The 26,532-nt window shown below is 44.8% G+C and overlaps 1 protein-coding gene across 4 annotated transcripts in view; it reads right to left on the bottom strand.

Moving 5' to 3' along the window:
• The window catches only part of LOC119176427 (zinc finger protein ZFAT), a 158,199-nt gene that overhangs the window by 125,536 nt on the left and 6,131 nt on the right, over positions 1-26,532 (bottom strand). For all 4 annotated transcript variants that reach the window (XM_037427690.2, XM_037427688.2, XM_075877667.1 and 1 more), the window contains exons 5-8: positions 12,881-13,049; positions 10,534-10,696; positions 7,373-7,646; positions 6,424-6,671 (exon numbers count right to left, since the gene is read on the bottom strand). In XM_037427690.2, coding sequence (XP_037283587.1) covers positions 6,424-6,671; positions 7,373-7,646; positions 10,534-10,696; positions 12,881-13,049 — 854 coding nt within the window. The remainder of the gene's footprint in view (positions 1-6,423; positions 6,672-7,372; positions 7,647-10,533; positions 10,697-12,880; positions 13,050-26,532) is intronic.

The raw sequence follows: 26,532 nt of genomic DNA, 5'->3' as shown, positions 1-26,532 counted from the left end.
TCTGTGTTCTAGCAAGGGCACTGGCGTTCATTCCGATTGAAGGCGTACCCTTTGATGCCATTGTATGCCCTCAATTGGAATATGCTTAGATTCCCGCCGCTCTGTCACACTACTATGCATCTTCCATTCATACCATTACAACTCTTGGACCAGTCTTCTCTCGATTGAAATTCCTTCACATATATCACGTCGTCTTCATAATCATCTCAGTTTCAGAAGCATCTTCGGCCACACAGAGTCATTCAATACAGTCCAACTCTGCCACAACGAACGTCGCTTAAACGAAATTTCTGCTACAACGAAAAATTCACGGTTCCCCGTCGGCAGGCCAGAAATCAATGCATAAATACTGTCGCCACAACGAACACTTTTTCTTCTGCCGTCCCGCTTCAACGAAATTTCACGATGCAATTCCAGGCTCAGATATTCATTGCTATACACTAAACACAATCTTTAACATTTTGATGCATCTTCAGAACTTTAAAATACGTCGACGAAGTCTAAAACACGCATTGGCCCCACCAGAAACCGCCACTAGGGTGGCTAGATTGAGAAGGTGTGAAAAGCGCGCCATGTTTCCCTTGCCAAGTGGTGCCGCGGTGCGCGAGGTCTACGCCAGGTCGTGATTTAGCGCGGCAATCGGAGGTGCTGCTGCTTGCGCGGCGGAGATGGCTGCAAGTGCAGTGTACGCCGGGGGAGGCTGCCGGTCATGCGGTATACAGATCGTGCGCTCAAAACTTTTCCCTTTTTCGTGCGCTCTGGCATGCAAAAACAATTAGCAAAATGGTAGTGCACCATCGCAAGGGCGGACAAAGCACACTAGGAAAATTCCGCCGTCTGTGTAAAACATTTGGACACATGGCAAACGTTTTGAACTTATTTAAGGGCAGAAAAGACGTGTGTGCATGTGTGGAAGGTATCGGCAAGTGGAGATATTGAACGCGTTGTGGCACTCTTAAAACCTCGGTCATTTCTTTTCGAAAAATACATTTATTTACTTAAAAATTATGTCTTCTCACTTGGTTTTTAGATTCAGCGTGCGAGAATTAGTGCATATTGTAGAAGGACAGGAAGAATGCAGCGTGACAAAACTAGTTTAAGAGATGGCGCGTTACGCACCTTATTTTCAAACCTGCCCAAATATATATAGAATAGTTTGCCTAGAGAACGAAAAAGACGAAATGACTACCGTATTTTCCGGTTTATAGGTCGCACCCTTGTATAAGTCGCACTCCCCTCAAAATAGCAGTTTTTCTGAAAAAAACGTATATAAGTCGCACCGGTGCATAAGTCGCACCGGTGTAGAAGACGCACTTGCTCATCCGACCACCGACATTTAAGTATCTCGTCGTGACAATGCATGCTTGCGACGGCCAACGCTTTTGCACGTTTCTAGCTATCGGCAGTCACGCGTGCGAGCGCTTTTAAACACACATAAAAACAATACTTTCAGAAGTACCTTTATTATTCCGATAGCTTGGTGACGTTTATTCAAAGCCATCGAAGTCGTCTTCCTCCGAGTCGCTCACGAACAATGCAGCTACTTCTGGTTGCAGTACTGCTGGCACATCACTGTCGTCCTCCGACTCGCTCGAATCGGATTCTTCAACGTCGCCATCGGCCGCGCAGGGGATCAAACCGGCCTTGCGAAAGCCCGCCACAATGGTCTTCGCAGAAATTGACTCCCAAGCGTCACTCACCCATTTCGCCACTTCGCCGAACTCTGCGCGTCTCATGCGCCCCGTTTTTGTAAAGCTGTGTTCTCCCTCCGACATCCACGTTTCCCACGAACGTCGCAGAACTGCCTTGAAGCTGCGGTTGACAGAAATGTCAAGCGGCTGAAGCATCTTCGTCATGCCGCCGGGAATAATCACTGGCATACAGTTCTTTGAACTGATCTTTTTCTTGACAATATCGGTGATGTGTGCCCGCATACTGTCCATTACCAGCATTCCTGGCTTCACGTGGAAGAATCCGTCTGGTCGACGGGAAAAACAGCGGTCAAGCCACACACTCATCATTCCCTCGTCCATCCAACCTTTTGTGTTCGCCTGAATCACCACTGTAGGAGGGAAATTATCCTTCGGCAAGGTTTTCCGCTTAAATATTAGCATGGGAGGCAGCTTTGTGCCGTCCGCGCAGCAGGCGAGCACAACGGTGAAGTGGGACTTCTCGTGGCCTGTTGTCCTCACCGTGACAGTTTTCTGGCCTTTTTCGGCGATGCTTCTCCCAAGCGGGATGTCGAATGTCAGCGGCACTTCATCCATGTTAACGATGTGGCTCGCGCTGACATTCTTCTTCGCAACTTCCTCCCTCACGAATGAGCTGAAGTTGTCCAGTTGCGCCTGAAAGTCGTCGGGCAGCTTCTGGCACACTGTCGTCCGGGCTCTCATAACCAGCTGATTCCGTCGCATAAAGCGGAAACACCACGACGGACCACCATTGAATCCCGTAACATTGCTCTCCGCTGCCAGAGCCTTCGCCTTCAGGCGCAGCTGCACTGTTGACAGCCCTCTTCCTTCGGCTCGTTGTTGCAGTACCCACGTGCGCAGGCTACGCTCGAGGTCCGGCCAGCGCGCCTTCTTGCCGCGGTTGGCCTTCTTTGTCGACTTCATCGTCCGGAGGACGCTGTGCGCCTTGCGCCAGTCACGAATTATTTTTTCACTGACGTCGAATTGCCTCCCTGCTTCTCTGTTCCCGTGGTTTTCGGCAAATTCAACAGCGCGCAGCTTGAACTTGGCGTCATAGCTTCGCCGACTTTGCTTTCCAAGCGGCGCCATGGTTCGCGAGGTTCTACGGCGTTACCGGCTCTATGCTACGACGCACAACACAACACACGAGACGCGCGCAGCAACAACGACACAGCGAGTGCAATGAAGACGTTATGGCGGACGGAAGTGACGGTAAAGGAAGTGGCTCTGAAATCTAAACTTGCTTTTCATAATTTGTAATTTAAAAAATACCTCCACATTTTCACCCCTATGATTATTTTTTTGTGCAAAACTACATAGCTGCGTTACCTTTAGGGTGTTAACTTACCGTTAATCATACTTTCTTTTTAAATGTGGTTTCTGTGCATCGCAGAAGGCCGCGGAGGAAGGAAAAAGGTAGCGGTGAAGCGCCGTAGACGCCATTTTGATGGATGGATGGATGGATGGATGTGGCTGTACCATTTAGATTGGGCGGCGGCTAACGCCACCTAGCCGTAATACTTAGTGAACTAATCATTACATTTATCTCTTTTTTTTTCTTTAAATAATGAAGTTGAGGATTCGTACTTCACAGTGAAGGGTTTAATTTTCACTCGTGCCTTGACTTTAGCCACCAATCAGATAACCTCTGCTTGACGTAAACAGCGCCACCCAAGCCGTGGCATCCAACTCGATTTTGAATGTATATAAGTCGCATCGTTGTATAAGACGCACCCACGAAAAATTCAGAAAAAAACCGCGACTTATACACCGAAAAATACGGTACGTATTTCATCGACTACGTATCATCAGACTACGTATCAGCAAAGAAGTGTCCCGATAGCCCTAGCACGTTGGAGAATTGCCCAAATGAATCAAAGAGCTGCCAAGGCATGCGACTAGAAATTGTAATCTAAGGGGACTTCCGTATCCATCAGAGTCTCTGTAAAACCTGGTAGAGACTATAGAAACCAAATTGACACATGTGTTAAGCACAGTGTGCCTGCATTCGAATTTAGTAGCTAGTCTACTACGAACTCTAAGCAGTTTCCAGAAATTGGCTGCATTGAACATTGCAAAGAGTTGAACAAAGTAGTGGTCAGATTATTTTGCACGACAAGAGTTCTTTTTTTAATGGTCTGACCCAAGCAAAAAGCGAGAAAAAGGTCAAGCGATTGAAGCCCTGTGTCACGTAAAAAAATGTCTGCTAGTGACTTACAGTAATAAACTTTGTTGCAGCCATGAAACTAAGTGTTGTCTCAGTTTCTACACATGATTCAGAATACTGCCGCAAGTGTAATACAAATCCAGCATTGAGAAAATGGTAATGCGTAACTGCACTCGGTAATTCGCACTGTCTAGGCAGATTTAGCAGCAAACGTCACAATCAATTGCGGGTTAGCACAAGGTAATGTTGGCAAACTAACATCGTCAAATATACCATGTTCCACTACAGCAAGCTTTTTTTTTTTTTTTTGACTCCTGTTAAGACGTAGTTAAATGTTATAGAAAATAAACTTGTTTTTGTTTCACTAAACATATAAACAGTGGTGCTGTCGGAATGACAATCCATCGAAAACTTCGCTCTAATGGAATGTTCGTTCAGCGAAAGATGCGTGTACTCATAACTGGTGAAATTGTTGTTTGATATTTACTTTGACAAAAATGTTGTACAGGCGAAAAACTCGAAACAACCATCGCGGGTGCATTGCAACGAAGAAAGCTGGCAGCGCCTCCGACTACAGCGCTACTGCTGCAGGCTCGCGAGTGGAAGCCACCTTGGAGCAGCCGGTATTCACACCTCCCAATTCTAGCCACCCTACCGCCACTGTTCAGCAAGCATGGACACCGCCATTGCTCGATAGCGATGGAAATGAGACTGCCCTGCTTTTACTACTGGCTTGCTTTTGAGCCGCAGACGATCCGAAGCTGAAGCTCAGTCGCTCAGTTCATGGTTTTTTTCTCGCAGCTGCTGAGTGCAATTGCGGCACGATTCCTCTTCTGATTCCGATTCTTATCATTATGTTCGCGCTTGGCCAATGTGGTAACTAATCAGAGCGGCTGTTCGTTCGCATTATCAACAAAATCAGCTAGCTGCGAGTGATGGATGATAAGAATGGCATAGAATAATGCAAAAGTCACTGCTCCATGATACCAAGCCTCCATCTCGGCATTGTCGGATACTTTTGACGGCGGACAGCTGCTGGTTTTAACGTGTTGATGCAGCTGTTTGTTTCGTTCACGAAAGCCATTGTAGGCCTTGTTTCAGTGTGCTTTTCTCCGTGGCCTAGCTATGCATGGGTGAGAATTATGTCATGACGCTGCTGGGAAAGAATAGGAAGCAGCAGACACTTTCTGAATTTCTAGAATAAACATTCCTTTGTTTTGCTAGCTCAGATCAGCTATATTTTTTCGATTTTACTTCAACTAAATTTTCGCTTCGGCGATATTTTTTCGGTGCTGCGTCAATTTTGTTGTAGCAGGGGTCGACTGTAATTCTGCTTTGATGCACGCCATCGCACTTTGGAACAGTCTTCCTGATGAAATACAGTCAAACCTCAATATATCGAACACGGATATATCGAATTATTGCCTATATCGAACGGTTCCTATATCATGCGAGAAATCGCATGCATTATTGATTTTTTATTTCGAACAAAGTTTGACATATAATGGATTCATCGAACTCAGCCACCCCAAACCGCCCGCGCTCCATTGACAGGCGGCGAGCTTTCCCGCAACTCTCGAAAATAGCGGTAGAGCGGCGGGCGTTTACGAATGCTGCACACATCGATGGCACCGAGAGCGCCACATTAACGTAGCGGCGTACGCGCGCTCCAGCCTTGCAACTTGCAGTCGTTGCAGTCTTTATGGTGTCAACGGCACACTGCGCACTTGTTGCAAGCTCCTCCCCCGTAGCATCGGCAGGCATCGGTCATTGTGCTCACAGTGTTCGTGCGTTCGGAGTTCACAACGGCGGAGCTCACGGATGTGGAGATTGTCGCCGAAGCTACTGCTGAGCAGCCAAATGAAGACTCTACCGAGGTGGATCCCGCAAGCGCTGATGGTGCCCCGCTCCCGACATCAGCTGAGGTCGTAGCTGCCTTGGCCCTTGTGCGCTGCCACTGCGGCGCGATTGAAGGCACCGGCCTATCACTTATGGATCGCCTGGACTATATTGAGGACGCAGTCGTCAAACACGCCATGGCCAACAAAAAGCAGGCTACTCTTTTTTAATATTTTAAACCAACACAATAAATACTATGTTAGAATCTTTAAGTGAGCATTTACTGCTCCACGCTTGAACGGTTCGTTAGTTGTTTTCAGCAAGCTGTTGACGCATTTTTTTCGTGATTTTTTATATCGAATTTTGGATATATCGAACTATTTCGCGATCGCCGCGCCGTTCGATATATCGAGGTTCGACTGTAGTTTCATTAAGAGAGCCTGTGAAATTTTGGGAGCATTTGCAAGTTCATATGTGCTTTTTTCATTTTGCATTTTACTACAATGTATTGTTGTGCTTGTTCTTTTCTCTTCTATTATACAATTTTCTTCTTTTTATGCTTTATTTATGGTGAATTTATTGTACCCCCCCCCCCCCCCTCAATGCTCTTCGGGTGCCTGTAGGGAATTATGAATAAATAAATAAATGAAGGGCTCAAGTAGAATACATAAATGAACAGGGGCAGATGTTTTACGGGAAAAGATCAATGAAGGATGGAATACACACCTTTTTGCAGACATTGCAAGAGAACACATGAAGATCGCAGACTTCCTTGGGAGTTAGACGGGTACCTGGTGGACAAGTGATCTCCTGGGCTACCAGGTGCTGTGTGTATAAGTGGTCAACACAGCTAAGGTCAACCTGGTTTAAGTGCTCCTCAAAAGCCAACCTCTCTTCGTCCCGTGAAAAAACTGGCACATGTTGAGGGTCCTCACGCCAGTGCAGCTTTCGAGGAGCCAGTTCTTCCGCTTCTTCTGCAGAAAAAATTGTGGAATCGTAGGGTCAATGGTGAATGCTACCCACCATATGATTCGGGGCATTCAAAGCAGTTGTGAAAAAAAAATTAGGAAGACCCAGGACAGTATACAAAACAACAAGTAAACACCACTACAACACCCCAAGAAATAGTTTTGAAATGCTCCTTGGCATCACCGTCGTGCGCTACCACACATTTGTAAAACAGCCAGAACTTTTTAGTGCTTGGATAGAAAGAAAAAAAAAAAGGGCTAGCAGTGGGTTCCTGGCCAACATTTGCTGTGGCATTGCATTTGATAGTTGGTCATTATGCTGCACATGTCACAAAATGCAAAATTCTAATTGATGGTTAGAATATACTGCCATTCCGGGTGCACATAGCTTTGCCTTGTTCCAGTCACCTACGTATTGAGGTCTAACTGTAAGTTGGCTGCCATCATAATTAAATAATGTAGTTATTCAACACACTACTTTAATTCCTTATTCAAGCACGTGCTATCCACACCGTTTGCTCACAGGCCAATGATAATGCCACAGTGGTGGGAGCAGTAACAAGCCTGCTGCACCCGATTGGCAAAGTAGAAGTTTTGAAAGTGAAAGTTTATGTCAGACTGGTCAGCACAGCATCTAGTAGCCGCTATCAAAACTGGCAAAACACTTGCGTCTCTAAATACTATGCTTTCTGGTTGTGTAGCCTCACCTGAGCCTCCTTCAGCAGATTTGTCGGCTGTGGCATGCTCCTGGCCGGCAACATTCTCCTTGTTGGCTTCGCCAGGTCCCGCAGTTATCTCATCAAGTGAAGTTTCGGAGGTGCCTTGGGAAAGGCCACCTCGATGGCCACCTCTATGTCCACCTCGACGGCCTCGACCTCGAGTCCATGCCTCACGTTCATTGGTTCGGTGCAACCGGAAGTCTTCTGTGTTGTCTGCATCTTTCATATCTTCTTCAAGGGTAGCACTGCTTTCATCGTCTTTCTGCAGAACAAACCAATGCATAGTAATAGTAGATATCTCCAGTTCACCTGATCCCTGTTTCATGCTAAACAAAAATGTGCTAGGCCAACCAAAGTAAAAAGAAAAGCAAGGCAATATATATGCAGCACAAAAATACAATAAGGTCTGGCAATAAAGAAATTCAGGGAGAAAAAAACTGTCGACAAGATAAGTAGAAGTTGTCTGAAGGTAATACATATTAGTAATCACTGCTTAAATAAGTAAACCATTATATTAAAATAGATGTGTGCAAATGTATCATTATACTGTCAACACTCATAACAATGACCATAACACAGCACGAAATGTTCATTATATCCAAAGCCCACTGAACTCAAATTATGGCTACAGTATAAAGTAAAATGGAGGAACTTTTTATATTACATTCTCTAACCCAAAGGTTACAAAAAAGATAAAGAAGTCATCAAAACTAAAGTAAACAGATAAACAGGCTTATGTGACAATCGTACAACCACATACGCAGCACATCTTGACGACAACATTTTCTGGACATTAATTGCTTAAGTATAACAGCTTTTTATTAAATAAACCTCTACACAATGACAAGATTAATGGCCAGCACAGCATAGGGAATTCAAGCCCAACACGGGCCAGTTCCATACCACTTAGGACAAACATCAGCTACACTTCATTTTTTACACAAAGCAGTGGTCAGGAAATAAACTGATAGCTCAAAAAGATCTTTTGCAACAAGCGATGACACACGTATCTTTGGAGTTTGCCAGTGCATGGAACTATGGCAACAACAACAATTCAAATTTGAGGGAACTTCTCATAAATATGACTCGGGGCACCATACTCTCTAGCATTGTAATGCTTATTCTTTCTCGGGGCCACAGCACCATCATAGATAGCCCTGCATGATGCCCAGCAAAGTTTTAGATGTCAGAGAAATACTGGTATCTGCTATTATACAGCTCATGCATGTGTCTGTATTTAAAGGACAAAATGCGCTGTGTCCCATGGCAGCTCGAAGCACTTTCCTAACCTTAGAAAGCTTTCCTGCAGTATGCTAATGTACTGCAGCAAAAATGACCTTGAAAAAAAAATGGGTTCAGACCATGCCTCTCAAGTATATTTTGTTAGTTAGTTTGTTTCAGCTTTTTTTTTTCTTATTCTGCAGTGAGCTTGAAATTGTGGTCTGCGTGACTTGGCTAGTTTGGCTGCTTTGTAGACAAGGAATCGGCCTTATTTGTGCATGTTAGTGACATGAAGATGCAAAACTGGCTTAAAGCAATAAAGAAAGCTGATGCCTTTAGGCATGGACAAGCAGAAAGTTAGACTGAATTTGTGCAATGGAGTAGCAGTCTGAATTAAGCAGCCTTAAATTACATCGAAAAGATAGAGGGCCTACAAAACATTTTGATATTTGTTTGTATTACTAATCTTGAGTGAATAATAACTTCTAGTTACTTTCTTTAATATCTGGGGTTTTACGTCCCAAAATCATGATAAGACCATGAGAGATGCCATAGTGGAAGGCTCCAAAAATTTTGACCACCTGGAGTTCTGTAAATTGCACTGACATCGCACAGCACACAGGCTTCAACCATTTCGCCTCCTTTAAAATGCGACCACCGCAGCCGAGATCGAACCCACGACCTTCAGGTCAGCAAACGAGCACCATAGCCACTGTTTCACCAAGGTGAACAATACTAAATTCTAGGCTCAAAGCGAAGCGAATAGTGCTTTGGTCAAATATTTTCTCATCTAATTTGAATAGTATAGACCACATATTATAAAGGAAATTACCATATTTGACTTGACCCAACTATCCTACACAAGATTTTTTTTTTAACTTGAAGCAAGGTATGTGCAAATGTCATTCTCTTTGGTTCAAAAGAAAGTGGAAGCAACTTTGAATAGTAGCAGGATATGACTTTCGGTAGAGTGCAATTGATAACCTGTAAAATACATTATGTTTAAAGTTTTACTGTACTTAGAACACATAAGCTGGTATAACAAGTTTTTAAATTTTGATTGATATGCGAGGTTTAACGTCCCAAAACTACCATATGATTATGAGAGACGCCGTAGTAGAGGGCTCCGGAAATTTCGACCACCTGGGGTTCTTTAACGTGCACCCAAATCGGAGCACACGGGCCAACAACATTTCCGCCGTCAAGCTTTCAAATTTTGAAAAAAAAAATATATATAAATCAATCTGAGGGTAATATATTAATTTGACCTTAAAATAAGGCTTCATGGCAGTGAGGATTTTCGTCGAGACGGTGTGCTAATAAATAACATCTCTCTACTACAGTGAAACCTCCTTTACAAGAAGGTTACATGCAAAGTAAAAAGCACCTATTCATTCTTTTAGAATACTTCAAAATTCCAATAATTTAAATTCTAATCGAGGCAAGTTCGAATACTGTAATACTCCTTCAAATATTGGAAGTGCTTGAATATCCGCATAAGCCTAAGAGTAACCAAAAGTTTGAATTATCAGGGTTTCTATTATCAAGCGTCTACTGTATTTTGAAAGCATCAGCGGCAAAATGGCTGATCATACCATTTGTCTACAGCCATTGAGTAGCTCATGTTGTCCAAGTAAGTCCACCCCTGTCTTTATTGTCTTTCAAAGCTGCTCTGCTACGCCCACACGGCGATATATGTTTGCTTGTCTAACCTTACAACTTGTGCTAGTTACATTATACCTAAGTAGTCTAAATTTTGATTAACTGGGTATCTTGAAAAAAGCAAGTCAGTCAACACAGCTTATATAGGGGGGGTAAAGTAGTCTAGAAACATGCCCTTATTTTTCAATAACTTACCCAAAGATAATCTTAACATTTTGTGTTTAGTTCTCACAACAAAAATCAAATGCGGTTTTGTTAACACCTACCTTATCAAAGCTGTCAACATAGTCACCCTTGGCCATACACTTATGGCCTAGAATGTGGCGCTCCTTGCAGAAGACCCGCTTGCAACGAGTGCAATGGAAAAGGCCATCTTGCCCTCTGGTTAGTGTGTCAGGTTCTTCTACTTTTTCAACAACTGGTGCTGGCCTGCAAAAGTGATTAGCTAAGTTACAAAGAGAACCTGCAACAGGCCTAATTGTAACACACTCGCAAAGAATGGTCTTCATTTCTCCATCAAGATTCATGAGGCGATGAACTGCTACGACATCCTTCAACTATAACTTGAAAAGGTGCTGCAGGACCTTTTAATGAGCACAAGTTATCCTACCCATAAATTTGCTTAGCAATTGATCTCTTTGTGCAACAAGTGTGGCTCTCTTGCAGCATCGATCCGAACAGTTTTTTCTTGTATCAGTTTCACTCCCTCCACGCACCGATACGAGCTGCTATACCTTATATTTAAACAAAAACATATACTATATACTGTATTTACTCGCGCAATGAACACACTTTTTTTCTCGAAAAATCTGAGCCAAGTTGGGGATGCGCTTATTATGCAGGGCACAAATTCTGTGAAAACTTTTTCAGTATGAGCGAATAAATGTGGCAATGCAAAAAAAAGTTAGGACACTCAGCTTCTTTGTTGCACTTCACTCATCTTCGAGGGTTGAAGGTGCTATCTTCTGCAAGCTGTTCCCGCGCGCGGCCCATGCACGCCATAAAAGCATTTCGTGGCTATTTTTTCTCGTAATCGTTAAAATGCAACAGTATTATCTGCCGTGATCTCTAGGACGCCCAGAAGCATGCACTACAATGCCACAACGCACTTAGCGAACTTTGTGGCAACCTCGCACGACGACCGCAACGACGCCGTTCACATTGTAGCAAGCAACCAACATTGCAACAAGCTACCACCAAAGCATCAAAACAAACCGTCAATAACAAGATTAACGATAGAATATGGCGGCTGCCTCGCTTGAAACGAAGTGATAATCGGGGACCATGTTGCGGAAGCAGTCACGATCTTTTCTGGGTGACAAACGATTTCTTTCCGATTTTCCAGAAGCCTGCGACGTGATGGCGACGAATGGCCCTTCACAACAGCCATAGCAGGAGCAAATCCTGTCGTGGTTGCTCGAAAATTGCGTGCATCTGGTTGGACAAAGTTTTGTATTTGCATATTTGCAAGAAGCAACTGTCGGTTGGTGCAGGAAGTTTCGTGACCTTCGCTCGCTGTGTGGTTGTCAGCTGCAGTGTCTCTACACTCGCATCATTCGTGAACCCCGCTATAGCGCATAGATATTTAAAAAAGACTGGGTACGTGCTGCGCACAGATAGAGAAAAAAAAACTATACTATACTATGCGCAGCATTGGGCGAAGGGGAGGAAAGAGCGAGCCAAGGTGGCCAAGGGGGGTTGGCATAATAATAAAAACGGAAGAGATCCAACAGGCTAAGACCGCCAGGTGTCGATTAGCGGGACTACAGTGGACGAATGTAGGGGGTGCATTTATTACATGGGGAAAAGAAAATCAAAATTTTGACGACTGAAGTTGGGGGTGCATTTATTATGCCAGTGTGTTCATTATGTAAGTAAATATAATATATACCTGCATGCTAAAATTACGAATCAAATACAAACTGAATGGCGACAACTATTCTATTCATATTCAAAGTTTTCAGTTTTTACACACCATCACCACCCTTCTCAAGCCATCGTCAGTGTATCTTAAAAGCCAATGCTATCTAATTAATAAGTTACAATAAAATGCATTCTTGGACAGCTAGTTCCTCTTTGCACTTTACACCCAAGCCAGCCATGTGCAACTCCACCCCAACCCGTTTATCATATCAATTTTATCATATCAATCAAACAATAAAATTACACAGATCTGGATATAGTACCATTCAAACATGGCTAATCAAAATTACTCCAGGTTTCTTTTAACCACTTGCAACAGACAGACAAGATGAGCACTACACGATTTGGTACATCCACTAGTATGAGTCTACTACATCCATATGCGAGTGCTGTGGCTCAATTGCATGGTGTGAACAATCCAAATAAAGCAAAAGTTAAGGGGAACATGAAAGCTTGAAGAGGTGAAAAGGTCTGGAGCAGTGTGCTTTGATGGAGCCAACTTTTTGACAAGCAGTCTTGTCTTCTCCAAGGCAGTAACTGCCTTGGAGAAGACCATAACTTTATTGAAGTGGAAGTATTTTTCACAGTGTGAAAATATGCCACCATATACAGCATTGCTGCTATTTGGTGAAAGCGAATAGACCAATTGAGGATTGAGGAATACTTGCAACTACAGAGCCCCAAATATACCTCTTGATTTGATCCGCCTTACGAGGACGGCCTCTGCGACGCTTTGGCTGAATGGGCGGGTTGCTGGTTTCCACTACTAAGTGCAGTGTAGTGGTCTGTGCAGGTGGCTCCTCTACATCCACAGGAAGCATACGCAGCGTCCGTCTTTCCTCACCTGGAGCTGTTACAACTGCACACATCACACAGTAGGCAGAAGAAGAAAATATTTCATGTTCATTATAGAGTGTTCAATATGAAGCTTGGCACACACACAAAAGCAAGGAAAAGAAAAGCAAGGCAATGCAACTTGTAACTCCTCATGCAGGAAATGACATGGCCTGCATGCAATGCACAAAATGGTAATTCAGACACATGCGTATAAGAGCATGTAGCAGGAATACGCACCACTTTGTAGGATGCACAAAGGCAGCAAGATTGACAGAGTGCCTCTCCTACCTACCACCACACAAAAATAACAAGCTACTGCGTATATAACTCACAGCACTAATTCAAATACCTGCCAAGTTCCAGGATTCTGAATCCAGGAGATTTGCACAACAGGGGGGGGGGGGGGGGCGGTCCTAAGTTCTAATCGCAAGCCAAACACATGAGGGTAGGGTTTTTCACTAAGGTGGGAGTCTAATTCAAAGGGGGAGTGCAAGTACTATCGAAATTTCACATAATCAAAACAACTAAAAAATATATTTCCGCCAAAACAACTCGTGAATGTCTTCCTCAGACACGTGAACGAACGAGACGGCACAGCTGGCTGCCGCGAAAGCGCAAGTCAAAGTTTCGCTCACGACTACCCTCTTTGGACAGGAACGCCAAAGTGCTTCTAGCTCTTTTTACATCTTTACTGCCTGTAATCTACCGCTCCGTTAGCCGCGTGCACTCGGAGCTCGTAGATCAGATCGCTATCTCGTCGCTGCAACCGCGGCTTTGTGCAATTCGGTTGCGGCAAACAAGGCAGTTCCGTTTTGAATCTGCGTGCGCTGGCTGCGCAGGTGCCTTCAAGACTACCTAAGTTGTTTATACTATTTATGATTGTATCTGCAGGAGTTTTGTCCACAGAGTTTGCGGAAAGCAGCCCAGCTTTGACTGGTCGAGCATTGTACGTGTGTACCCTTTCGGGGTTGTGTCAGTTAAGTCGTCGCCATACATGATCATTTAAAGAACGACCGCAGTTTCGTCCACAACGGTTGTGGCAACGACAACCACACGCAGTGTAAAAGAGTGCGTGCAATAGTTGTAGATTACAGCACCCCGCCGTATTCAGATGACGTCGTTACGGCATCTGTTATTTTTGTGGGGCGTTGGACGACCACGAAACCGTCATATTATAAAAATAGAAAACAAAAATTACGATCATAACATCAACTGCCACCAGATATATTGTAACGGGTGCAAGAGAAGAAACGTCAAAAACTAGTTTATTATGGGCAAACTTGTGCCTTCAAATTATGTGCGAAAAGATGGAAGAGTCCGCTAGAGCGTTCCAAAACAAAAACTGTTCATCTGCCAACGCACCTTCTTCTTCTTGGCAGCTCCAACCCACACTGACTCGTGCCTGTGAACAAGAGGCATGAGTCGTGCGGCCCCAAGCAAGAGTGCGCACAAGACTGTGGACGCTGATTCTCCTTAATGTCGGATATTGTAAACAGTCTCTGTGGCATTAGTCCCCCTTCGAAATACGCATCGTCCCGATGCACGATGGAGGGAGGCAAACAGAAAAAGGGAGCGTTTTCATTCCCTCTCATAATAGGGCTTCATACGAATGACGTGTACGACTTCTGCACTGTTTTGCCGCTTTGAACAGATGTGTCCATCGGCGATGACTTTGTAGTTTAGGTAACTAATTCGTCGGAGAACCTTATAGGGGCCAAAGTATCGGCAAAAAAGATTTTCTGATAGGCCGCGGCGTCGGAGTGGTGTCCATATCCACACTCGCTCGCCTGGGTTGTACTGAACTTTTCTGCGGCGCAGGTTGTAGTGGCTTGCGTCCTTGTTTTGCTGTTGATGTATTCGATGTCGTGCCGACTGGCGTGCTTCTTGAGCCCTTTGCAGAAAGACGTCAAGTTCAGATGGCTCGTAATTGTCATTGTCTACTGGCAACATGGCATCGAGTGTCGTAGTGACAGTGCGACCGTAGACCAGCTGAAATGGTGCGACGCGGATTGGTCCTGCACGGCCGTATTGTAGGCGAAAGTTGCATATGGCAAGATTTCGTCCCACAATTTATGCTCAATGTCAACGTACATCGACAGCATGTCAGCGATGGTGCGGTTCAGGCGTTCTGTCAACCCGTTGGTTTGGGGATGGTATGCAGTGGTCTTCCTATGGCTGGTGTTAGTCATTGTCATTAAGGACTGCATCAAATCAGCCGTGAACGCTGCTCCTCGATCGGTAATCACGACGAGTGGGGCTCCATGGCGAAGAACAATATTCTGAACGAAAAACTTGCGACTTCCGTTGCCGTTCCTCGCTCAAGGTAGCCGGTTTCAGCGTATCGTGTCAAATAGTCAGTCGCAACTATTATACACCTTTTTCCTGATTCTGACATTGGAAACGGCCCGAGTAGGTCCATTCCAACCTGTTGAAATGAAGTCGCAGGTGGCTCTATAGGCTTGAGAAGGCCGGCCGTCTTGAGGGGTGGTGTTTTTCGCCTTTGACACTCGCGACATGTCTTGACGTAATGCTTCACGGACGCTAGCAACTTGGGCCAGTAGTATTTCTGATGAATTTTGGCAAAAGTTCGACTCGCGCCCAAGCGACCCGCAGACGGTTCATCATGACAGGCTTCTAAGACTTCATGCCTAATGGCTGATGGTACAACGAGTAAGAACTTCTCCTTGTTGTGTTCAAAATTACTCTTGTAAAGTGCATTATCTCGGAGGCAGAATGAGGATAACTCTCTCTTAAATACGCGAGGAACTTGTTCATCATGCCCTTCGAGATACTTTATTAATGGGAGCAGTTCCATGTCAGCCTGTTGATGTTCGGCAATTTCTGAGGTTTTTATCACACAAAGGAGTGGGAAGTCCTCTTCTTCTGAAAGAGTCAAGTGGACTGGTGAACGTGATAAGCAGTCAGCATCATCATGCTTTCTGCCAGACCTATATACGACCGTAATGTCATACTCTTGGAGCCTGAGACTCCATCTCGCAAGGCGTCCTGATGGGTCTTTTAAGCTCGCCAGCCAACACAGTGAGTGGTGGTCGCTGACGGCACGGAACGGCCTGCCGTAGAGGTATGGCCTGAACTTGCTGATCGCCCATATGACTGCCAAGCACTCTTTTTTGGTTGCAAAGTAGTTTCTTTCCGCTTTTGAGAGGGTGCGGCTAGCATATGCTATCACTTTCTCTTCTCTATTTTGCCATTGCACCAGGACCGCACCTAGGCCAAGATTGCTGGCATCTGTATGAACTTCCGTATCTGCGGTTTCGTCAAAGTGGGCCAGGATAGGTGGGGCTTGCAAACGTTTCTTTAGTTCGTTGAATGCACTGTTTTGTTCGGTGCACCAAATAAATGGAACGTCCTCTTTTGTGAGCGTTGTTAGAGGTTCGGCAATTTTCGTGAAATTTTTCACGAACCGCCTATAATAAGCACATAAACCCAAAAATCGGCGTACCTCCTTCTTGTCTTTTGGCTTGGGAAACAGCCCCACGGCAACAGTCTTCTCCGGGTCCGGGCCAACACCTTGAGCGCCGATTACATGACCAAGGAAACGAAGCTTCTCGAATCCAAACTGGCATTTTTCCGGTTTAATCGTCAAGCCGGCTGACTGGATAGCCTGAAGTACCGAACGTAGTCGCTCTACATGCTATTCAAACGTTGCTGAAAACACCACAACATCGTCCAGGTAGACTAAGCACGACTGCCATTTGAGGCCTGAAAGGACGCTGTCCATCATGCGCTGGAACGTTGCAGGCGCACAACAGAGGCCGAATGGGAGTGCTTTAAACTCATATAGACCATCCGGGGTCACGAAAGCAGTCTTTTCACGGTCCCTTTCGTCCACTTCAATTTGCCAATAACCGCTTTTTAAATCCAATGAAGAGAAATACCTTGCGTGCCGTAGCCGATCCAACGTATCATCAATACGCAGCAAAGGGTAGACATCCTGCTTGGTCACGCTGTTCAGCTTTTTGTAATGAACGCAGAATCTCAGCGTGTTGTCTTTTTTCCTCACAAGGACTACAGGCGACGCCCACGGACTATTGGATGGCTGTATGACATCATCCTCCAGCGTCTCTTTCACTTGGCTCTTTATGATCTCACGTTCCTTCGGTGATACTCTGTACGGATTTTGGTGTACCGGCCTTGTAGCTTCATCTGTTATTATACGGTGTTTAACAACCTGGGTCCGCTGTACATTTGACGAGGTAGAGAAACATCCGGTGAAGTCTCTTAGGAGGTCTTGAATGATTTTTTTCTCAGCTGGGGATAGATTTTGGCTGATTGCAACTCTTGCCACGACATCAGGTGCAGGTTCCGAAGTAGGTGGCCCTGACACCAGACCACATAAGTCCGTCACTGTTTGAAAACCATGCAGGAAGGCAATAGCAGTGTCCTTTGCAACGTGCTGAATTTCGTTTCCGAAATTCGTAAGCAATACATCGGCACATCCACCACGTAATTGAATAATGCATCGAGCTACACAAATGTCTTTCTTGAGCAGTAGTTCGATGTTTGCATCCGCTATACCTTCAAAATCAACGAATGCTTCATTTCTTACACCGACTATTACGCTGCATCGTGGCGGCACGGTAACATCACAATCTGTAACACGTAATGCAGTGTATTCTGGCTCATTTGTGTCTATGGCCAGTTTGGTCGAAAGCGAGACACTAGAATTCTACAAGTCGATTATAGCTCCGTTTGCTAGCAGAAAATCCATTCCGAGTATTAAATCTCTAGAGCATTCCGGAAGTACGACAAAGTCAGCAATGTAAGTAGCGCCTTGAATTCTGATTCGTGCAGTACATCTTCCCAGAGGTATGATGAGATGACCGTCAGACTTTCTTTAAATCCTTTGCGGCAGCGTAACTGACAACCGAATAATCAGCACCTATGTCAACTAAAACGGTAAATTCACACCCGTCTACGGTAACGCGCAAGTCTGAAGAAATTTTGTCTTTACCTCACCTAGTTCTAGTGTTCCGCTCGTCGTTGCTGCACTGGGACCTTGACGGAGGATCTTCAGTTGGTCGGACATCAGCAGCCTTGCCTCTATAGGTCGCTGGCTTCAGTTTTCCTGATGGGGACTGCTTGAACGACGGTGTGTTGAGGTTGAAGGTGGAGAAGGTGAACTAAATCGTCGAGGGCTTGGCGATCGATAGCGAGCAGGCGCTGGTGATCTAAGCTGATGCTGGAAACTGGAAGTTGGAAACAGATGGCCGAACAAGTAATCTTCAATTTTAACGGGTCTTTCGCGATTTCAGGAGAATGGCCCGTTTGGAGAAAACCCACGGAGACCAACTCGTCCATATGGGCACATTCTGTACAGGTGTCCAGCTTCGCCGGAGTGAAAACAGAGAGGCGTCCTGTCGGGTGTGTGCCACACGTTGCTTTTTTTTGACCTCGAATTAGCTGGATAGTTTGAGCCACGCGAAGCCGGTCGGTAGCCACTGGGAGCTGCAAACGAAGCAGTATGCACGGCAGGCTGGCGTACGGCATCGGCGTAAGTCGGTACGGGGTGTTCTTGCAATCGCTGTTCAAGTCGAACAGGTTGCGTTTCGGGTTCGGCTTGAAGAATGGCGTGGCGAACTTCATCTCTGATCAGGGTAGTCATAGACGAAACTGGCGTTGCGACTTGTCGGAGCAGCAGCTTCTGGAGCTCTTCCTTCACAATGGATTGCACCATTTCCCTCAATGCTTCGCTGCTGCTTCCCAGGTTTGCTGAGAGGACATCCGCAGGAACACTACTCGTGTCATGATTGTAGTGACGGGGGCGCTGCTGCAATGCCCGCTCTATGGAGGTGGCTTCATTGCGGAATTCAGCAACTGTACGAGGTGGGTTGCGTACCAAACCGGCAAATAACTCCTGTTTGACACCTCGCATCAAGTGATGCAGCTTTTTCTTTTCGTTCATGTTCGGGTCAGCGCGTTTGAAAAGGCAGGACATGTCCTAATATACATGCCAACGCTTTCGTTCGAGCGCTGGTTTCTGGACTGTAGAGCGTTCTCCGCCTTCTCCCGACGATCGGTGCTGGCATATGTAGCTACTATTTGTCGTCGGAATTCTTCTCATGTCCGTATGAACACTTCATGGTTTTCATACCACGTCCTCGCTGCATCCTCCAATGCGAAGTACACGCAACGCAGTTTCCTTGCTTCATCCCAGCCGTTGGCTTTCGCAACCCACTCGAAGTGTTCTAACCAATCCTCCACATCCTCGAACGCGTCGCCGTGGAAGGGCTCAGGCAAGCACGGTGGGGACAGAATAAGTTCCGATGATGTCACCTGGCAAGCCATCGTTCCGTTGTCTGTGGATGCTCCTTGGGTTGCTGTAGCACTGGGGAGGGGTATGAATTCAGGCGGCTTTCCTCGGAGGCGGCGGCTTGAACGCTGGTGTACCAGAGTCAGTTCGCCAGGTTCCACTCGTTGAGGATCGGGGCTTCGCTCTCTCGCGCCAAGGGGGCTTCCAATCATATCCAGCACCGTCCACCAGAATGTAACGATGTAACGGGTGCAAGAGAAAAAACGTCAAAAACTAGTTTATTATGGGCAAACTTGTGCCCTGAAAATTATGTGCGAAAAGATGGAATAGTCCGCTAGAGCGTTCCAAAACAAAAACTGTTCATCTGCCAACGCACCTTTTTCTTCTTCACAGCTCCAACCCACACTGACTCGTGCCTGTGAACAAGAGGCATGAGTCGTGCGGCCCCAAGCAAGAGTGCGCACAAGACTGTGAACGCCGATTCTTCTTAATGTCGGATATTGTAAACAGTCTCTGTGGCAATATTTCAATTATACACCTAACAAGCTCAGAAGACGCCAGCTTCCGGGACAGTGAATGGACCTTCCAGTGGCTTCACAAGCGCTTGCATTAGAGAGCAGGGATGCGCCGTCCAGCCTTTTTGGTGGAGGTCAGTGGCGTGCGCTGGCTCTGTGCGTACTTCCGAAGCTTCCAGCACGCAGCTCCGGCCTTCGTTCGACAGTTTTGGTACTAAAGTTCCTATCACCCACCATCATGATCATCATCATCATCAGCCTGATTACGTCCACAGCAGGACAAAGACCTCTCCCATGTTCCGCCAGTTAAGTCGATCCTGTGCTTGCTGCTGCCAATTTATACCCGCAAACTTCTTAATCTCATCTGCCCATCTAACCTTCTGTCTCCCTCTAACCCGCTTCCCTTCTCTGGGAATCCAGTTTGTTACCCTTAATGACCAGCGGTTATCCTGTCTATGCGCTACATGCCCGGCCTATGTCCATTTCCTTTTCTTTAATTTAAATATGATATCCTTAACCCCCGTTTGTCCCCTAATCCACTCTGCTCTCTTCTTGTCTCTTAAGGTTACACCTACCATTTTTATTTCCATTGCTCGCTGTGTCGCCCTCAATTAAAGCTGAACCCTCTTTGAAAGTCTCCAGGTTTCTGCTCCGTAGCTAAGTACCGGCAAGATACAGCTGTTATATACCTTCCTCTTGAGGGATAGTGGCAATCTACCAGTCATAATTTGAGAGTGGTTGCGAATGTGCTTCACGCCATTCTTATTCTTCTAGTTACTTCAATCTTGTGGTTCGGCTCTGCGGTTATTACCTGCCCTAAGTAGACATAGTCTTTTACAACTTGAAGTGCACTATTACCTATTTCGAAGCGTTGCTCTTTTTGAGGTCGTTGTACATTAGTTACGTTTTCTGCAAATTAATTTCAAGACCCACCTTTCTGCTCTCCTTGTCTAACTCCGTAATCATGAGTTGTAATTCGTCCCCTGTTACTCAGCAATGCAATATCATCGGCGAAGCGCAGGTTACGAAGGTACTCTCCATTAACTCTTATGCCTAACTGTTCCCATTCTAGGCTTCTGAAAACCTTCTGTAAGCACGCGGTAAATAACATTGGGGAGATTGTGTCCCCCTGCCTTACACCCTTCTTGATTGGTATTCTGTTGCTTTCTTTCCGAAGCACTATGGTAGCAGTTGATCCCCTGTAGATTTCTTCCAGAATGTTTATATATACTTCATCTACGCCCTGATTCCGCAGTGTCTGCATTACGGCTGATATTTCTACTGAATCAAACGCCTTCCCGTAATCTATGAAAGCTATGTATAGTGGTTGGTTATATTCTGAGCATTTCTCTATTACCTGATTGATAGTATGAATGTGGTCAATTGGTCCTATCACCCACCGCGAGATTAAGAAAAGTGTTCAGAACATTCAAATCTTGGCCAAATTAACATTGACATTTGGCTGGGAAATTTCACGAATTCATATCCGCTGCGGTTTCGCATCACTGAAATTCTACTGCATGTTTATATGAATGCCTCCTAAATTTGTTTATAATAAATCATGGTGGTTTTGCAAAAAGCTTGGAGTGGATTGACCTGCATTTTTTCCAATGTGGCCAGATCACGTACAGAAATTTTGATTTCCAGGAGATTTTTATGACTACCGTACAAACGAAAGAAACGGTCGAAATCCAACAATCTCTTGAGCAATCTGAGAGACTTGGCAGGTATGAATTCACTTCAACCAATGCCAAGCTATCCCTACAGCTATTTATACTCCATCTCACAACCACCTTGCATCACTGCCAAAGCTATGAAGAGTACACTGGCAGCATCCTTGCACAGCACACAATATAGTTGTAGTTTAAGGCGTAATCCTTCCATCATCAACAAGGTACTATGGCTCTAACTGTGCTTCTTGCATGACGCATTACAACAATGTGTTACATTAGGCCATACAGCAAGAATATTTGAGGAGGCGGAACTGCGCTCGCTCAGGCGTCCTGAAAACATCACAAAATCGGACACAGCACTCTGTTGTCACTAGCAGAGAAGGAAAAACATGCACGCCACCCTCACCACTGCACCAAATCGCCATACATTCCCAAGTGGACGTGTTCCGGTGCGTACTCGCCGACTCCAAGATTTAATGCGACAGCATTTAAGAGCTAGTTTTGCAGAAATGCTGACATTGGCTTCATTGATTGTGATTGAAAAATTTATGGTGTTTGTGACTGCAAAATCAAGATTCAAATAAAATGGGCATGTTTATTTTGAGCCACCAAAGTATCTGTCCTCGCATGCTTTGCGCACTTCAAGTTAGGTCCAGTTCATTTTTCTTTGTGCGTGTATGTATGTATGTGTGCGTACATGTGTGTGTGAACAGCTCACAAGTAGTTGAGAAAGCGCGGAAAAATTGAAAGCACAAAGCCAGGTAAGAACACTGACCGTCTCCATTTGTCCAGGAGAACTTCACCGCCATCAAGCTCATCTCAATAGCACTGCCCGTATATGTCCCTGTCCGCTCTCAGCCTTTCCTTGCTATGGTGAAAGCCAATGCCTCAAGCGTCACTGGGCCACTAGAAACTTTGAGGGCAATTGCCTTGTCCTTGCAGGATATGCCTGCTCGCTGTTGCAGTTCGGCACAAAACACCTCGGCTGCATTGTGAAGAACCACTGGTCGCAATGTTCACCGCACTCGCCTTCGTCGCAGCGTGAAAAGCGCGCGCAGGCACCAACAAATCACAAGTCGGCAGCGCCAGCGCAACGCGAAAAAGCGAAGATTGTGAAGGGGTCACGGCCGCTCGCTGAGAATTTTCCCTCCAAAGGCCATCTATGCATGTACGTGCACGACATGCGAGCCAGGAGCGAGGGGCACATGCATGTTCAGGCGCAGACGTCGTCTGCTGAGAGACCATTTAGCAGCTTGTTTAAAGTGCTGTACGACCTCTAATTTGGTAGTATCAATTGGTAACTGCAACCAAAATGTCTGTCACGTCTACTGATTGATGTTACAGATAGAAATCTAAAAAATTTTACAATGTACGAGGAGCTATCACGATTTTTATGCGTCGCCACCATATAAGTGCATGTAAAAGTTGGCAACATGCCAAAAACATCATCTGGCAACTTTCGGTGTAAACCGCATTTTTCCGTGACGCTATCACATCGTCCTCACCCGCTGCCTGGGAGTTTCTCCTTCTCAAATATCCTTACTCTGTGCATTAGACCCTTCAAGAATTCACTTTGAATTTTCTAAAACGTTACAGGCAGGTAACCGAACAACCACCCCAATCGCGATGACGTACAGCAACATGGCAGCCCCCATAAAGTCCATCAGCTTCCACACAAATCCGTTTTTCTTACTGGCTTAGTTGACCGTGGTACGTAGCATGATACTGTCTCGATTACGACCAAGTCACAATCATGACGATTCCATAACGCCACAAACACACAGCGTATGATGGCTGACCTTCCCGAACTACAGCATCGTCTGCTAGAACGGAGTCGGCTCTTGGGCTTTGAGCCGTACACTGACGCACCTATGTGATTGCGAGATCGGCCATTGTCAGAGCAAGACAGCAGCGATGGCGAAGAAGCCTGCAACCTGGAAGAACTTGTATCGAGGCCACGTGGCAAAACCTCTGCTTGTGGAAGCCCCAACCACAAGCCTCCACTCACCCCATACCATTGGGGCCATTGAGGTTGATAGCTTGAAGCCACACATCTCTGCTCTGCACTGTGGTTCGCTGGGCAGCTTGTGAAAACGAACCCTGTTGGCACTTTTATAGGTTGTGCAGCACTGTCTGATGATGCATATGGTTGGCATTTGCGAGGACTAAGCCGCCCAGAACATGCAGTAGAACACAACCTGATGCAATAAGAAAGAAAAAACTGGGACGCTGCACTGGTCTGCACCGATCGAGCCAAGGCAACCAGTGGGAAGGCAAGAATACACACATGACAGAGCCCGGATACAGTGGAAAGCGGAATCATGCAGATCACCCACTGTAATTGCACAGCATAGAGCGCAAAAACTGCTCTGTTATTTTTTTTTTCTAGGTTCCTATAAATCTAATACTTTACAGCAAAATAAAGTCAACGCTTTTTTTGTAACCTCTCTTATTTTGATGGTTCATTGGTGTCACGTGTTAGTGCATATAGCAGCCAATGATTCCAAATGGTCGCTATCGAGCCCTCCAAAAAATCCTATTTCAAATGGGCGTCATTAATTACTGACTGGATATTGTGCCGCAATGTTTCGGAATCAGTATGTCTAACCGTTATTAAAGCAGAAAAAATTGCAAATGGGAAATTTCATTTTCGTTTCATGGCCTCCTTAAAGGGCTTTCACCTTTTTTATAAGCTAGCAAGTCCTGCAGCTTTTGACAGTGCTGCACGGTACTTCTGAGATGAAGTATAGAATCTAAATAATCTACAATCACTTGCAGAATATTTTATAAATATAACAAAGCCCACCAGAATCATAATACGCTTCATTATTCAAAAAATGGTTCAAATTACAGTAAAACATTTTATTAACAAAAGAAACTAATGTAAAACTTCATTAAAATGAAGTCCCTTTGACACAAAAATAAGTTTTCTATGCCCGAGAATATTTTTATCAACGTAAACTTGTGGCACCATGCTAATGCAAGAATATGTTTCTAGTACTTTGTTATCTTTGATAGTTTGTTAGATTCATTATCAATAAACTGAGTTTGATGGTAGGAGCCTTACTTTAACGCAATAGCTACTTGCTTGTTAAAGCAGGAAAATTGTCGAGTAAATTTTCATTGAAAAATTTAGAGCTTTTTTTGTTTTCTTTCTTTATAGCATAACCAGCATTTCTAGCTACCTATAGTTAATAACTAATACATGAAATAAATTATTACATTATCTTTTAACATTACCAGTTCACGATACATGTAATGTAAAGCAAAATTTCAAGTCACAATATAAATTGAGGTAGAACTGATTAATACAATTATAGAAATGGACAGCGCAGGCTTGTGGTATTAGCGATGGTGGTCAAGAAATAGTTGCAAACTGTTCATGAATGCATTAGCTAGGTTTTAGGTGGCACTTTACATTTAAAGTTGTAAAGCATTGCAAAAAAAAAAACATCACACTGAAGCTATGTTTCAAGTCTATCCATTTCAAGAAAATTAGAAGCAATCAAACAGCACTGTTGCCATTCTGCAAGGAGGTAAGCATCACTGCCTGCAAAAGACTCCCCCTCTGCCTCAACTGGCCGCTACAAGCAGCATCCATTCTCTGCCTCCTCCCAAACCCAAGCCGAGCAACCACATCACATTCAGAAGTGAGGACCAGTTTTTTTTTTTTTTAATTTTCTTTCCTTCTTTATTTTCTGATCCATTTCCTGTGATGCCATTGTGCACTCTGAACTGGATAATTAACAAGAATTATGCATCATGAATGGCAACATTCCAGCAGTGTATTTTATGTAGAAGTACTCGCATATATGACCTTGATTTTCATTATAAGCCCAGCTCCTTCAAAGGAAAGGGCATACAGATTTATATTTGTAATTCTAGCTCTGTTTACACCACACAGCCATTTCACATTCAGCCCACATTACAAATTGATCTAAGTACTCTGCTCGTTTATATGAAATGCCTAAATTAGGAGGGATAAGCTGCAAAATTTACTAATGGACTGTCCATTTCAGTGCATGCTATTTTTGCTCTCAAAACCTGATTCATGATTGACATGTGGCACTAAATGCCCTAAAACCACCATATGATTATGAGAGACGGCGTAGTATAGGGCTCTGGAAATTTCGACCACCTGGGGTTTTTTAACGTGCACCCAAACCTGAGCACACGGGCCTACAACACTTCTGCCTCCATCGGAACTACAGCTGCCACAGCTGGGATTTGATCCCACGACCTGACGGTCAGCAGCAGAGTACCTCTGCTACTAGACCACCACGACGGAGCTTGCTCTCCAAACCTGATAGACCAGCAGCAATCATACCTCTACTATTGCACCCTATCCAATAAATGTACGCTAAAAATAGGCAGTCAATTTAATGGACTCTTGAAAAGCACCACCACAGCTATGGTAAATTGGTGTGTAAGGTGCCTTATTGCTAAGCTCAAGGAAAATAGTTTGATTCCCCACCACGGTGGTTGCATTTCGATAGGGCTAAATGTGATGAATACCGGTGTACTTAGACTTGAGCGCACGTTAAACGAACTCTAGGTGGTCGAAATTAATTTGGAGTCCTCCACAATGGAATGCATCATAACTGTATGGTGATTTCGCACATAAAACCACAGCAATCGTTATTACTATTATCAACGGTTAGAGAGATTCTACTAAGAAACTTGGCATTTTTTAAGACACATCACTATGCAGGCACTCTAGTCGGACATGGCATTAAAAAAATATACCGTGGTTTAGGATAAATATATATATATTTAAGATATGGAATGAACAGGTAAAAGATATCTTGATTAATATTCTCACAATTACAGCACACATACATAACTGTGTTCTACCAATGGCATAACCAGGAAGGTTCAAGCACACCCCCCTCCCCACCACTCTCAGAAATTTTGTGGCTATGCCCCAGTGTGCTACCTCGGGTGCTTAAGTTTTGAAACATGGGTGGCCTCTTGTACAGATGGCCTAGCGTTAATATACAATGCTACAAGGTATTCCTTATAGCTGAACTTGTTGCTAATATC

The sequence above is a fragment of the Rhipicephalus microplus genome, chromosome X (genome assembly GCF_043290135.1).
Source record: "Rhipicephalus microplus isolate Deutch F79 chromosome X, USDA_Rmic, whole genome shotgun sequence".
Classification (NCBI taxonomy): domain Eukaryota; kingdom Metazoa; phylum Arthropoda; class Arachnida; order Ixodida; family Ixodidae; genus Rhipicephalus; species Rhipicephalus microplus.
The sequence above is the reverse complement of the archived record's forward strand: the minus strand, read 5'-3'. Positions and strand labels throughout refer to the sequence as shown.